This window comes from Corvus hawaiiensis, chromosome 3 (assembly GCF_020740725.1).
Source record: "Corvus hawaiiensis isolate bCorHaw1 chromosome 3, bCorHaw1.pri.cur, whole genome shotgun sequence".
Classification (NCBI taxonomy): Eukaryota; Metazoa; Chordata; class Aves; order Passeriformes; family Corvidae; genus Corvus; species Corvus hawaiiensis.
Window position 1 is genome coordinate 21,123,450 of NC_063215.1, and position 11,795 is coordinate 21,135,244.

The following is an 11,795-nucleotide window of genomic DNA, read 5'->3' on the forward strand; positions in this document are numbered from 1 at the left end:
ACAGAGGATAACTGTGTGGATAAATATGCTGATGATTGCAGCAATGCTGCCTATAAAATTCATAAAGTATTTAAGCAGTGCCCTGACCCCTCCCTGTGTTGGGTGAAGTGACTGTGTATGAGTTTGGTTGGTAGGTAAAGGGTGTTGCAACCACTGAGAGGCAGTTTTACAACTGCAAGCTATGACTGTGCCTATTGGGAACACTGTGGGAACATTTATCCAACACATACATGACAGAAGCAACAGTAAGAACCTTTTACTGAGCGTGAAGTTTATTTTAACACACGTAATACGCATTCATTTATAAAGTATCTCAATTCAAAATTCAAGGAGTTCCTTTCGGAATCAAACATAGTTACTCTGGGAGTTAACTTACTTATTTCCTTTGCAGCGTCATAGCTGTATTTTATTGTGAAAACTCTGGCTCTTCCCCTCCTTTCCAAATTACTCAGTGAATTTGATCAGACAGCAAGATAAACATATTGGTCTTTTCAAATCAAGATATTCAATATCAATACTCTAACACACTCTTAAATATGTTAGGTACCAAACCTGTGTTGGATATTTTTATTTTTACATCTTAGGAATGTAAGAGGTGTATGAAAACAGGAATTAGTGTCAGCTCAGATGTACTGTAGGGACAAGAAGGCATAAAAAGGGAAAGAAGCATGCTATGCCTTGCACCTTTCCCATTCCCATTCACCTTTCCCATTCACTGCCCGGTGTAATGTATGTTGCATTTGTTCTCCCTTTCATCTCTTGCTTTCACTGTGATATTCCATCTTTTCTTCTGCTCTTTGTTCTAATAAGGCTCCCCACACGTTGCCATGAATCACTGTGATGTAAATTATACAGTCCCATTGAGATCCATGATGGTTGTTCAACCTGGAAAGTGGTACACCTGGGCTTTCCAAAATTCTAATAAAAAATGAAGCCCACTAATGACAATTGTGAACAAGCTGGATTGATTTTAGGAGATGTTTTCTGATTAAGATGCCAAGCTGTTTAATGAAGTAAACAACCCAAAATTACAAGGGTAGAAGAGGCTGCTAAGCAATCTGGTGGTGGTGGGAGAGGCTAAAAGAAGATATACAAGTGATGTGGGTCTGCCTCTGCCATACAGTGCTTAAGCCCAGAGTCTTAAAATTCTGCCTGAAGATGTACAGGCACGGCTATATCTTCTATTGTGTGAATCTGAGAGAATTGGGGCTGTCACTGATTTCATGTTGAAAGGCCTAAAATTTCCCCACTGGCGACAGCTGTTTGGAAACTGTTCATTTCTGTGTTGTGGCTGTTTTATATCCCCCTAATGCAGCAAACAGGACACTCAGTGGCACCACTCAATGTCACAGTGGAAGTGAACCACACTCTGATGTGGGCTCTAACACCTGCACCCCGCACTGAGAGCTGCTGGGGTGAGAAACTGCAGTCATGGGACACAGTTCTTCTTGTGGTCTCCAAAATGTGAGCATCCTGCTTCTCTTAGGGCTTGAGCTCCCCCTTCTCTCTCCTCCTTGCCTTTACCTCCCACTGCCACCACTTCCTTTTTGCCCTTTGACCACTATAAATCAGAGTGTCACTGACACTGGCAATGGGGTGGGGGCAATGACCCAAGCTTTGCACACATTGCACTGTTTGCTTGCAGTACCATTGTACAAGTTCCGTTTCTGGCTTTCCTCTGGCTCAGACTCTAGCTGTGCTCTGAAAACATGTCTTATTAATAAAAACAGAGTGAGAAGTGGTTTTTCTTACCCCACATAAAATTCAATGCTTTGTGTTTTGTGATACCTTTAAATGCCAGCTGACTCAAAGGTGTTTTGTAGAACTCCCCTTCTGTGGGAACACTCTTTGTGTCAGCTCAGGCTTAGTGCGTGCAGAACTTACCTCTCCTACCTTTGTTTAATGTATTGATGCCAGAGGGAGACTGATGGCAGCTGACAGGCTGAGGGATGGGTGCTGCTGCACCCGTTTTTATTTCCGTGTTATTATCTGCAAGCCTGTTCTGGGACAGGGGCAAAGGTGGTTTGCTTGGGGCTCTCATAATACACTATCTTTCTCTCTGCTTTCCAGAAAGAAAAAATGCAATGACTCCCTCTTCTTTGACTACTGTAAGAGTGTATCCATAAATATAAGAGATAATTCCAAGAAATATAACTATTTCAAATCATAGAATCATATTTTAAATGGAAATGCATTTGGGTTTTAAAATATGTTACCTAAATATATTTAAAATATCACATAACTTTGCAGTTGTTATATTGATGTACCTTACTAAAGAGAGACAGGGTTATAAAAATTTGTTGCTCACAATGATTTCTGACCCTGGGAAGACTCTTCTTTCCCTTAAATGTTGTTGTGGTCATCCAAGATTCTCAAGGAAAAGTATCTCACATGTCTGGAAAGTCAGCTGGAAATTGCTGTTGCAATTTTTCATGAGAAATTTCTTGTGACGTGCACTTTGTGGAAAATCAGAACTCACATCTTCCTTTGTCAGTGAGATGAGGATGAAACTGACTGAAAAATGAAAATATTCCATCAAAAGTGTCCAGGTTTGTCATTCAGGTATGCATTTAAAATCAAGGACATTTTAAGAGAAAGGAAAATGTCTCAAATTTTTTTAACGTTTTAAATATTTTTTTATCAAAACCAATGTTTTAAATTGGTTTTGTATATCAACTCTAAACACAAAGCACTGAGAAAAGCTATGTAATATTGCAAGGTGTGAATAAACAACTTTGATAAAGAAATTAATTGTAGTTGTTTAATAAGACCACTCTTACTGATACTCGTGTGTGTTCATTTTCCTCATTACTTCAAATGAATGCAAACAAATGATTTTTTTTTTGTAAGTTCTTAAAGCTTCTACAATACACTAGAATTTGGAACAAACACAAACTAAAATGCACGGAGAAATGTGAATATGTGTTATTACATTATGCAGTGCCATAGAACTCCAAGGAAAATGTGGAAAGAAAAAATTAAGGCAGATTGGTCAATATGGCAATGAAACCTTAGTATCTCATTACTAAGTTCATTACGTCTATCAACTTATTGCTCAGATTCACTGCCAGAAGACATCAGCCTTCTCTATATGCCCAGCATCCCACGGAGCATTTAAATATGTAATGATATTAACTACACTCTTACAGATCTGTGTATGAATTGCTTTATCAAGAAAGTGTTCCCTCGTAATTAACTGTGCTTAAACTTTTATTACTGTCAGTTTTCAAGAATATTGATTTTTAGGTAAGTTGTTATGTGAACCAGCTCTGCTTGTACACCTGCAAAAAAAAATTCTTTCTCAAAAACCTGCGCCCATTCTACATATCAATAAGAATTTCCCTCTAAGTGATCTCAAAGTATAGCACAGGTTTCAGTCCTAATTCAGGCAAGCATCATATCTTGGATCCTGGCTGTGAATGGGCAGTCATATGTTATGGGGCTTCTGGAGTTCAGACCTACATATCTAGAAACGAAGATGATGTAAAATTAAGGGGAAAACCAGCAATAGAACCATGTCGGCAAGAGAATATTTCTGTTTTGTATGTTTCCTAAGGTCTTCACTGAAGAGCTAGCCCAAACTCTGACTCCAGGGTTGCTTGTAACCTTTCTCATCACAGAGAGAACCTTGCTGGTAGCAAAGTGGGGTACCCTGAAACTTCATAATGAGGACATGGATACTCAGCTCTTCCTTTCTAAACTTGTTAGCTACAATATAGCAATTGTATAGATGAAGTATGAACCAATCCCCACAAAAGCACTCTAGTATTCCCCCAGAAGTAACAAACTAAAACCAAACCAAACCAATAAAAAGTATGCATGAAAGAACTTGCAGATATAAACTGTTAAAAGTTATCTATAATTCAGTTATTATTGACCTCAGTGGCTCTCACATGAGATCACGAGTTAAAGTTGGACTGCCCCAGGTGATTACCTGTAACTCACAAGTCTAATTTTCAGGAGTTTACATTACAGCCGATGGCTCTGCCCTGCCTGTTCAGAATTGCCAGCCCAGACGGGAATTCTGCCCTACGTTTCTGAAGGGCAAAGATCTGCAACACGCAGTTCAGACTAATGCCATTCCACTGCACTTTACACTTTACACGTGCACAGATGCAGCACAGCTGTAGGCCAAGAGACAAACGTGTCCCTGCTGCTGCCGCTGCCCCGGGAAGGGCAGGATGCCGCCAGCACAGCTGGGGGCACAGCTGGGGGCACAGCTGGGGGCACAGCTGGGGGCACAGCTGGGGCACATCTGTGCTGCCCGCCCGGCGTGCCCGGACCCTGCTCCGCCGCTGTGCGCTGGGAGCCCGAGTCCCGTCCTTTCCCGATCATTCCAAGGTTTCCCGTTGGAGCGCAGCGCCCGGCAGTGAAACCCGCGGAGGGGAACGCACCGAGAAGGGCCGCGAGAGGAGCGGGGCAAGGTGGTGCCACCCGAAGGGGGAGATGCGCTGGGGTGCGCTGGGTCAGGCCCTGAAGCAGCGTCCCGTACCCAAGGGGCGGCCCGAGAGAGGCTGTTCCCGAGGGGAGCAAACCTTCCGAGTGCCCCGGCGCCCTCGCAGGCGCCCCGCGCCGTCGCAGCGCCGTGCCGCCCGAGCCCCGGCCGCCCCAGCCCCGCGGGCGGTGGCAGGGGCCGGGCCGCTGCCCCCCCCAGGGCGGCTCCTGCCTGCTTCCCTCCCTTCCTGCCGGCCGGGATTGGCTGTGCCAGCCGGCGGGCGGGCGGGACGCGCGGCGCCCCGACGGTGCGGGGAGCGCGGCCCGCGGAGCGCGCTGCCGCCTGCGCGTCCGGGCTGTCCTGCACCGCGATTTTCCTTTCTTTCCTCTTTTTCTTTTCTTATCCCACTTCCCTCCCGGGACTGGAAGCTGGATCCGCGTCCCTGAAACTGCTATGCCAGCTGAACTCTCCCGGGCCGTGGGAATGCACGCCATCTCCGACCTCCACTCCTCCCTCCCCCTGCGGCTCCTCAACAAGGGGCCCGAGTACCTCCGCAAGCAGCTGGAGGCCGGCAAGCCGGGCAGGAAAAGTGCCGTGGAGAGACTGGCCGCCGATAAGGCCAAGTACGTAAAGAGCCAGCAGGTCATCAGCACCAGGCAGGATCCCGTCATCGCGCTCAGCTCAGCCTCGGAGAGCAGCAGCGAGACCTGTTCCGTGGAGAGCAAAGCAGCGAGCAGGGACCTGGGCAGAGGGACGGGCGCGAAGCCCCTGGAGCTGGGCAAGGCGGTGAACTCCTGCCGAGCCCCCCTGCAGCACGGTGCCCCCATCGCCAGGCGCAGCACCAAGAGGCAGATGCGGCCGGATTCCCTAGTGATCTACCGTCAGAAATGTGAGCTTGGGAGAGGTCAAAGCCAGGACAGCTCACGGGGGAACTTGGTGAGGAGGATATTCCACGGGTCCATAAAGGAGAAGCAGTTGGCGTCCCCTGAGTTGCCCAGAGTCATGGAGGACATCGCAGCCAGCGAGAGCAGCGAGCCTCTCTCAGCAAAGGATGGTGACCATGAGCCAAGCCACCATGGAGCGGTGCAGACTGTCCCTGTGAGCACTGAAGGGGCAGGGATATCTACAAAGGAGCATGAGAGACCCTCAAAACTGAGTACACCTCCTGCAGAGGTCAAGGAGGTGAAGAGGAGAGGTCTCCATCGCTCCCAGTCGGACATCAGCTCTCGCTACTCCAAGTCTTTTGCTGAGTTTGAAACATTTTTCAAGTACTGTGGCCTGGAGCAGGAGGTCATTGAGGATCTTGGGAGAGAGAACTTCTCCGTGGTGTCTGACAATGTCTCCTTCAAGATCCGCAGCATCAGCGTGGCAACATCCGAGAGTGAGTTCACGAGGCACAGCGGGGATGAGGGGCTGCTGGAGGACGAGCTCACAGAGCAGGTCCCCAGCAGCACCTCCGTGATTGAGCGCAACGCTCGGATAATCAAATGGTTGTACACGTGTAAGAAAGCCAAGGAGACTAACAAGGTGATCCAGGAACTGGCATGATGGCTTCATTCAGCATGGGTTGGAGCCTGATGAACTCAAGGTGTGTGCAAACCCTCGCCCTGGCAATTTGTGTTTCTCTTTCCTTTTTAAAGAGCAGTTGACTTCCCATGATTTGTATTTGTCTTTTCAGGAAGGGCTGGAGGAAAATGTATTTGTTAACCACATGTTCCAAGAGAGGCTTTTTTGCAAAGCAGAAATCTGTGTTATTAAAAAAACCAAAATGCAAACAAGTAAATGCTTGCAGCTTGCCAGGTTTAGATCAGACCCCCTACAGGAAATTAAAGAGTCAGTGTCTGTGAAGGATGCCTGCACTTCTCAGATTCCTGCTTTGCAAATAGCTTATTTCCTCTGATTTCTGCTATCTTAAATGCTAGAAAAAAAACTTAGAAAAGTATTCAACCCTTAGTTACAGTTATTTGGATAACAGGCTGAACAGACTACTATAATTAGGAGTACTCTGTACTTATACTGTACTGCTGAAATTATTACTCATCAGGAGTGTAATGTATTTATACTACACTGCTACAGTTTTCCCCTCTTTACTTTCCTTCACTCTCTCTCCTTGCCCTTACACATAGGCACCCCCAAGTATCAGGAAGGCAAAACTGACTCAGTGCCCCTGCTAGCAATCTTATTTCCTCCACAGCTTTCTGTTGGGACCATAAAAGTTTGTTCCAGGTGACCTCATACCATTTCACCGACTCGGTTTTCCTCTGCAGTGGGTTTTGCTGTGTGGTTTGGTGATGGGAATGGGTTGTGTGGTTTGCCTGGGTCAGAGGGGTACTTCACTGTTTGAAGATAAAGATAATTAACACAAAAGTGTGGATCTAGGTGTAGAAATCAGTTACTTCACAGACAGAAGCAGAACAAATTTAGCTCTGGTAAAAGCTGATGTTCTGGGTTTAATAAAAGCAGTGTTTATTTTGCATATGATCTCCTGAAAAAGAACTATGTTCACGGAGCCTGTAGTATTGATAATCTATGAGATAACAGCTTTTCTCCTTCCAGTATGTAAAGCCCCTAGGATAACTACCACAGCTTACAGTGAGGTATTTAAAAATTGCATGAGTAGGTCTTGATATGAAGGATTACATGTATATTTTCTGACAGTTCGTAATTGGTGCGTGAGAAGAACATCATTTGGTGTAGATACAGCTGTTGATAGAGCATGTGGGCCTTATGAATGTGGAGAATTGTAGTCCTTGAGCCTCATTCCTATGTGTATGTGAGGCTGTCACTCTAAATTCCTTTAATCCATATAAGGCAAAAGTCCATTTACTTACTTGAAACTGGTTTTAATGATGTGAAATTTGGTTCACTTTTAGAATTAGAATTTTTCTCAAAAGCCTATTTTTTTCCTGCAAGAGGAGGAAGACAGGAAGAAAGCCGTTTTACACAAACTTTTCAAGGCCTTGCAGATAAGAATGTTCTCAGGTATCCAGCTGACAATTTAAAAGAAGTGTTGTTATGTAACAAATTCTTTCCCAAATAACCTTAGAGAGAAGAAAGGGCTCTCCTGAAGTAATAATTTCTCCTTGCTCATCCTTCTGTGATAAAAGGCCAGGGAGATATGCAAAACAAAATGAGGAAGGTGGTGGTTTTGTGAAGCTCCTTGCCAGCTGTCAGCCTTACCAAATGAGAGGGTGAGAGGCAGATTCCAGCAAGCATGAACCACACAAGAAAAACAACAAAATTAAAGCCTGTTTGCTCCTGAATGCCCCTGATGGGGGTAGGGTCCAAGGCCAGAGCCACAGTTGTCACCACAGAGCTGGCTCCAGAGGGAGAAGCTGGCCCTTTCCCCATCCATTTGCAGGGTGCTAAGCATGTCCAGTGCTGCAGCTGAGTCAGGAGATGCTGGTGAGCACCCCAGGGAGCATCCAGTCTGCGCAGAGGAGGTGCTGCACCAGGGCAAAGGCAAGGGCAGGAGGGTGGGAAGTACTGGTGGGGCTGAACTGGTGTAACCTCACATGGGCTTGGTCAATGGCTTTTTATTTTTACCATATAAGATAAAATGGTAGTACACCGCCAACCTAACAAGGTGGTGAAAAGATCTCCATGAAGTAAACAGCAAGTTTATTTAAGTGAGTCTATGTTTATTCTGCAATAACTTTAATACCTAAAAAAAGGGAGCACTTTACGCTCCTAGCAATTTCCGTTGGCACCAAAATTTTTGACAGCCTAGGAAAGACTAATTCAGAGGGTCCTTATTTATAAACCTAATTTTAAGAATACTAGAGCTGACTCTCAACTGTTAGATCTCAGCTCTAGGGTAATTTCTGAAAACTGAGAACATACTTATCATTTAGGCCACAGAAGTGGAAAGTTCAGAAAGGTCAGCTAAAAATACCTGTACACAGTACCCAGAATAAAGGACAAGGATCATTAAGAGTTACCATAAGTTAAATATTACATTTACTGGACAGAATTTAAGGAGAGAGTTGTTATCACCACGTGATTGCAAGATGAGTCTTGTAGTTCTGATCTAAATTTTCATTCAGTCCTACACTTTCTCTGACAATACAGCATCAAGTTGGATATCTGTATGTTTTCACAATATCCAAGTATTTGGCTCTGTTTAGTTTGCTTATTAAAGGGCAGTGGACTGCTGTGCTGTGCTGCGAAGCAAAGTACTCTTCCTGGTGCTCTCAGGCACATGCTTGGAAGTTCCTTTTTTTATACAGAAACTTGAAAATTGTTGCACCTTCTTTGGACAATGAGGCAGAAACCTCATTCCCGAAATCTCAACATTTGTTATGTATAAAACAGCATTCAGGAACTGCAGAGCTTTTATGGGCCAGTGATCATTCCATTCATATTTTATGTTCTCTGTTTAATTTTTCATGAGCTCTCTGGTGGAGCACCAAGTAAATAAAAGAGCTTTTTGAAGCTTTGAAGGATCAGGTTCTTTAGCATGTTTCATCAGCATGATGATTGCAGAGTGTGGGTTGTGAGCTTCAGAAAACTGAGGTCCTTGGCAAGTTGGGCATTGCTATTTCTTGGTGGAAAGCTGCCTGGGTTCACTTCTGCAGTTCAGGTCCTCTCACTGACAGTTCTGCTTGATTCTAAGAAGAGGGTTCACTCTGCATCCTCCTTCCTGATTTGAATCAAGACTATTCAGCCCTGAATTTCTCATCATTCTTAAATGGATGGGCATTATTCAAGTGGAAGTCTCCTGGGAGGGTAATTTACTATGTTGGCAATAGCCATAGGCAGCTGAATAAAAGCTTTAGAGTATCACATTATGCTTGTCTGATGTGATAAATAACAAATGACACTCTTTTTCTTTTTTCTTCAGAATTGTTGACTTGGAAGTTGAACAAAACCAGACGCGGGAAGAAACTTTTCCCTCATCTGGCTTGTGTCTACTTTGTCTAAGTTTAGTATTTTATTATTGCTTCCTACCTTCACCGCATCCCCTGGAAGCCCAAGGGTGTCCAAGACTGCAGCAAAAAGTAGAGATTGTGAACTGTGCCCCAGAAAGACAGCAGGAAACAAAAGCCCCTGGAAAAGCGAAGTGTGGCAGCAGCTGCTATCCACAATAATATTCAACATCAGCTCACTGCCTCAGGATGTCATTCCAGGCTGCGACAGAAGGTCTGTGTTGTGCACCCATCTCTTTCCAGCAATGAATTTGTCAACAAGGATGGAGGGAGAAAGTGGGAATGAAGTGGCAATGACCTCAGGGTCAGGTGTTCCCTTGCAGACAGACTCCACCTGGATGTTTAAAGGCTCTGCCTTACCAGGGCTGTTTGATCAGAGCTCATCCTGACGTCATTCAACATCATTTGCTGGGCTGGTGAGGACTAACTGTGGCAGCCTTACCTGAGATACTTGGCAAACATGTTGTAAGCTAAATCCATGCCAAACCTCTCTTTCTCTGAGAGTGTGCAAGCCAAATTGGTGCATCTTGTATCCATCTAGTTTGCTCTTGCTAGTTTGTCACACTGCTTGCTCAGCCATTGGAAAAGAATAGCACAAAATACTTCCAGGAGCATGGTTCCAAGAAACAGGTATTGAGAGAGGTTTTGCATTGTTTCTGCCTTGCAGAATGGTACAATTTGTTTGTAATGTGTGCCTGACTCTGGCACTGCAAACATTGCAGGGTTTGGCAGTTGTGGTGTCACACCTTTGGTTTGATGCAGTGAGTGAGCAGGCTCTTACAGAATCACGTTAGGGAGCTATGCCAGGCTGTGCAAAGCCATGCTTCCCTGGTGTGGGTCTGCAGGAGGGCTGTGCAAGGCGGCATCGCTGTGCTGCAAGGCAGGAAGGCATGTTAGGGTACAGCCAGGCCAGGGAATGTCCTGATGACACCCAGTGTAGACAGCACCCTACTTAATATCATCAGTAAAATGCTTCATTTGGGTTCCCTGAGCTAAACGTGTTTTAAAAGGTGATACTTTGTATCATTAGTGTAATGAATGAGGCCTATGCACTATCTCCCCAATCTGTAGCTGCTTGCTAGAAAATCAAAGCATTTCAAAACACAAGACAATGCAAAAAAAAAAAAAAAGCCAAAGCCACTTTCCCTTTCATTTGCACTGATGCCTGTCTGTGGAAGCTGCCCGACTGGCATAATGTTGACTTCACCTGTTGGCCCAGCAGAGGTTAAAAGCTTACTTTGTGTTACCACAGTTGTGGAAGAGTTGCCCTTGAAGAGCTCGTTGACATCAGCTAAATATCATCTGTGTTTCATTTCCATGGGATTTAAATGTGCTTATCAGTCCTTGGATGGTTAGTTCTCAATTATAGCACCAGTTTGGAGATGCAAGACATTTGTCTTCTGTTTCTAGTGTTAGGTACTAAGGTCTACATGTCTGAAGTTCTCAAGATAGGTTACAATTACAGATAAAATAATTGTTGAACCCACTTCTCAATTGGGAGAAAACTAAATAGTTTGTGTGAGCTCCTTCAAAATTAGAGAGAACACAGTGTCTGTGGATATTTTCTTACATAATGAAATCTCCATGTATATTTGTTATTATTATAAAAGGATGATTCTCAGAAAACTTTAAGAGGCTGCTAATATGATTAGATTTATACACTTAAGGTGCAAGTTTTTAAGGAACACGGTCTAGGTTTATTAGTCAGGAATACTGACTGCTGTATCTCTTCCGTCCATGCTCCCTTTGCAAGATTCTGTACCACATATATATTTATATGTCAGAGGTAAGGATTGCTTTTCTTTGAAAACATGGATCACGGTAGATAGCTCAGAGTGCAGGAAAAATCTTTTGAGTTACAATCCAATTCCCTGCCACAGGAGAGGAGAATTAATTTGTTTTGTTTCCAAAGAAATTTTTGGTTTCATTTTCAAACTTCTGTTTGTTTTTGCTCTTTCAGTTGAGCAGATTTCAAAAGTTAAGATGAAAGATGTATTGTTCATGAGTTTTCAATGTTAGGAAGGAATATGTTTAATTTGCTTGAAAATGCTGAACATTGGCTTTTCTGAAAGTCAGTTTTGTGGGGGTTTTATGGCAGAGGTTAGTGAAATCAGAACTGGACCCATTCTGAGTATTTTTTTAATCCCTCTTTTTGTCTTTGTGGATAGTTCAGTAGAGTTCAGGTGACTTTCCACACTGATGAGGCAAAGTTTCTCTGGCTTTGTTCAAACTCTGTAGGAATCCCAAGTATTCCCGTTTATTTCAGAGGCGATGTGGACCTGTCTTAAGATCTTTGCCTGATAAGCTATAGATTCCCGTTATTTAATAATACCTTCTGGGGAAGCTAATAATTTGCATTTCCTATATGTCAGAACAAAAATAGATGACAAACTTTCTTTCTCCATACATTTTGGGAATGGGTAATTAAGTGC

The 11,795-nt window shown here is 44.1% G+C and overlaps 1 protein-coding gene across 1 annotated transcript; it reads left to right on the forward strand.

Annotated features, from left to right (window-relative positions):
* The first annotated feature begins 4,735 nt into the window (after positions 1 to 4,735).
* FAM110C (family with sequence similarity 110 member C) lies at positions 4,736 to 10,719 on the forward strand. Its single transcript, XM_048298707.1, has 2 exons — positions 4,736 to 6,023; positions 9,279 to 10,719. The coding sequence occupies exon 1, from the start codon at positions 4,889 to 4,891 to the stop codon at positions 5,981 to 5,983; it is 1,095 nt and encodes a 364-aa protein (XP_048154664.1). The 5' UTR covers positions 4,736 to 4,888; the 3' UTR covers positions 5,984 to 6,023; positions 9,279 to 10,719.
* The last annotated feature ends 1,076 nt before the right edge of the window (positions 10,720 to 11,795 follow it).

Excerpts from the sequence above, each read along its gene's own strand:
- FAM110C (XM_048298707.1), top strand. The coding sequence starts at position 4,889 with ATGCCAGCTGAACTCTCCCGGGCCGTGGGAATGCACGCCATCTCCGAC.